The sequence below is a fragment of the Humulus lupulus genome, chromosome 5, assembly GCF_963169125.1.
Source record: "Humulus lupulus chromosome 5, drHumLupu1.1, whole genome shotgun sequence".
NCBI lineage: Eukaryota > Viridiplantae > Streptophyta > Magnoliopsida > Rosales > Cannabaceae > Humulus > Humulus lupulus.
The window spans coordinates 43761396-43765426 of record NC_084797.1 but is presented as its reverse complement, the minus strand read 5'-3'; the positions used below and the strand labels follow the sequence as shown (position 1 = coordinate 43765426).

The 4031-nt window shown below is 34.1% G+C and overlaps 1 protein-coding gene across 1 annotated transcript; it reads right to left on the bottom strand.

Moving 5' to 3' along the window:
* Window positions 1-2429: 2429 nt before the first annotated feature.
* Window positions 2430-3701, bottom strand: LOC133779089 (uncharacterized). The gene has a single exon (XM_062219088.1). The coding sequence runs from the start codon at window positions 3699-3701 to the stop codon at window positions 2430-2432; it is 1272 nt and encodes a 423-aa protein (XP_062075072.1).
* Between the last annotated feature and the right edge of the window lie 330 nt (window positions 3702-4031).

Here is a 4031-nt window from a genome sequence, read left to right as displayed (position 1 = left end):
TTCAAGTACCACCTCATCAACTTCTTCAAATTCTACCTCGGCCATTTTTTCATGTTCAGCCTTAGCCACTTCTTCCAGTTCCTCATTTTCAACCTCTTTAGAAATTCTTCCTGCTTCTAATAACCTTTCTACTTCATCATTGATGGATCTTCTAGTCCTTGAACTTCCAAGTGACATCTCTATGTTTGCCATATTATCATTTAGAGATGACTCCCCATTGTAAACCATACGACGAGTTGCTGCTCTTGTACTAAGAGCAGGTGGTGAGTCTACTACTACTCTAGCAGGTGTTGAAAACTTACGTAGGGCACTCTTTTTCTTTAGAATGGGGCTTTTGTCCAACATATCATCCCAGTCAGCTTGACTTTTTAATGTTTTTCTTTTTCTTTTTTGGGCAACAATATTGAATAATGCACCCGGGTGTAGGTATTTTTTTGACTTTCTCAGAGATTTTCGTAATGTATTCATTTGTTATTGAAATTACTGCAGTAAAAAACAAAATAACATAAAAAATGAAATCACAAATGTATCATATCCTTATCTTCCTAAATAGAAAGAAATAATTAATATATAAAATTAGAAACACAATATCAGCCAAAGAGTAAATAAAATCAGCTTTGTTTCATTGAAAGTATGAAAAAAATTACAATTAAAGAATCATAAGAGTAGCATAAATTTGAATGAAATCATACAGATTGTTTCATTCTAGCCCCAAACACCCTCTATTTGAATCCTTTAAAGTTATATACCAATTAGATGACTCATTCTCTCTTGCATAAAATTCCTTTTTAACTTGAGATTCTAATACATATGGATCCCTAATAGACTGATTTTGTCCTATATTAAAATTTACAAGTGTATAGAAATCTAACTTCTTAACACCATTTCAAATATTTTCCCAATCGCACCAAAATAAAGGCATCTTAAAAGTACAATAACCAAGCATTATTATATCCTTGATAAATCCAAAATACTCTTCTGTATCATTCAACTGCCCACTACGATGTGATTCCAAGGATACACCACTGTTTTGAGTAGTTTTTTCAGCATCTCTTTTATGAAACCGAATTCCATTAATCATGTAACCTTTATAGGAAATGACACTACGACTTGTGCCTTCAGCCAATTGAGCTAACGTGTCATCTACTTTGTTAGATTTAGAAATCTAAAAAGAAAAAAATATTGATGTCAAATAAATTTCATATACTAAATGAAAATGTAAATTTGTATCTTTGCTTTAGAGTGTAACCTTATCATACAACCATAGGGGGAACCCTTCAGAATGTCGATTCCACAACAAAGTTTGATTATCCTTCAAGTTTTTGTGCATTTCTTTCAGCTCATCCATATGGATATTGAGAAATGGTGCTACAATATCTGAGTTGAATAACACATACCGGTGGGCTATTGCTATATCCCCTTGGTCAAGTTCAAAGCATTCTCTAGCTGATAGTGGATTTTCTTCGATTTTTGTACTATCTTGATTATCATTATGCTTCAAAAAGGTCTCACAAAAGCGTACACATTCAACATCAAGATAGCGATTTGCAATACATCCTTCTGGTCGTGCATAATTTGATACAAATCCTTTCAATACTTTCATATACCTCTCAAAATGGTACATCCATCGAAATTGCACCAGACCACAAAGTTTGACTTCTCTCGCTAAATGGACAACCAAGTGAATCATTGGATCAAAGAAAGAAGGTGGGAAATATTCTTCCAGTTTGTAGACAATTTCTGCAGATTCTAATTCCAATTTTATAATCTCCTCCTTATCAACCACACGTTGACACTATTCTTTAAAAAACCTACAAAGTTGAAGGATTGTCTCTCTGCAACCTTCCTCCATTAAACCCCTTATAGCAATAGCTAACAATTGCTGCATAATCACATAACAGTCATGAGATTTAAGTCATGTTAGCTTATGTTTCTCCATATCTACACAATTGCTAATCTAAGAACTATATCCATAAGGCAATTTCAAGTCAAATAGTCTCTTACAAAACAACTTCTTATCTGATATTGAAAAAGTGTAAGCTGTAGCAGGAAGATGAGTAATTCCTTCTTCTTCATATGGGTGGAGATGAGTCATAATGCCCATCTCTGTCAAATCTAATCTCGAGTGGTAATGATCTTTAGATTTTCCTTTGCAATCCAATAATGTGTTGAGAATGCTTTCACAAACATTTTTTTCAACATGCATAACATCCAAGTTGTGACGAACAACCAAGATCTCCCAAGAAGGGAGCCTAAAAAAATGACTTTTTCTTCCATCCTTTATCAAACTCTGAACCACAACCCCTCTTTCTACCCTTGCCAAAATCATTAGTGAATTCACTTAATTTCTCAGCTACTTCAACACCTGTTAATATAGTTGGACATTGTGGTGCTCTTTCCCTTGCCTTAGCAGTTGTATATTTCTTCTTTCAATATAGGTGATGTTGTGGAAGAAATCGAATATGATTGCAAAAAGACATCTTCTTACTATGCTTCAACCAAACAACATTTGAGTTCTCTCCACATATGGGACAACCATACTTCCCTTTAGTTGCACATCCAACTAAGTGTCCATAAGCTGGAAAATCATTTGTGGTCCATAATAGCATGGCCTTTAAATTAAAAAACTTCTTTGTAGAAGCATCATATGCATACACACATTTCCATAATTCTAGTAACTCATCTATTAAGGGCTCCAAATAAACATCTATGTCATTCCCAGGTTGTTTTGGTCTAGGAATCAACATAGAAAGAAATGCGAATTCATTCTTCATGCACATTGAAGGTGGAAAATTGTATACAACGAGCATTATTGGGAAACAACTATATGTAGAACTCATATTTTTGTAAGGGTTGATCCCATCAGCAGCAAGTCCTAGTTGAAGGTTGTACGGTTCAAGTGAAAAATTTGGCCATCTCTCATTAACTGCATCCCAAGCCTCTGAATCTACCGGGTGGCTCATTTTCCCATCCATTCTTTTATTAGTTGAATGCCACTTTAAGCATGAAATTGTCTCTTCATTTTTGAACATCCTCTGAAACCTTGGTGTAATAGGAAAATATCTTAACAATTTTGCAGGTTGCCCTTGTAGAATCTGCTTTGTGTGTTCATTTTGCTTCCATCTTTGATATTGACAGGTGGGACACACTTTGGAATTAGCATTTTCTTTTGTGAACAAGCAACAATCATTCACACAAGAATGTATATGCTTATAGTTCAGATCAAACATCTTTAGATACTTATTAATTGCATACATAGATGTTAGTAGGAGATTATCTTTTGGCAACATTGCTTTGATCATCTCCAACATCTCACAATAGCCAACATCTGAGAATCCATGCTTTGTTTTTAGATTGTATAGCTCGACGATGGATGAAGTTTTGGTGTATTTCAAACAACCTTCATACAATGGAGATTCAACATCTTCTAATAGACTATCAAAATAATCATCGTTGTTATCATCATTCAAATCATTGACATTACTTGAACATACTCCAGCATCCCAAAATAAATTATATGTAGAACTTGTCTTAGTCGTGCTACTTTGAACTAGATCTTCCCCGTGATGAAACCATGTTTTGTATGATTTGTCCATGCCGTACAAAACTAAGTGTTCTACAACTTCATCCGAAAGTTGATGTCTTAGATTCTGACATTTGTAGTATGGACAAAGAATCTTACTCGGAAAACTGACATTCATTACTGCAGTCTTCACAGACTCCCTAGCTTTTCTCTCATATTCCTTCGTAGCTCTACAATTTTGAAGGATACTTCAATACTAAAATACCAAAACTTAAACTTAAACTTAAACTTTATAATTTTATTTGCTAACCTGTTAAGATGGATCCAAGTTTTATCAATCTGCGTATCATAAGCATAGATATATATAAGCTAATCACAACTCATATGTATAATGTTTCATTATTCAAACCCTAAGGTTGGGGACGTGAAAACTACCCTTATTCACACCCCAGGTGAGATATCTACCAATATAATCAAACCAATTCAAGCAAACACAATTTATTTGTAA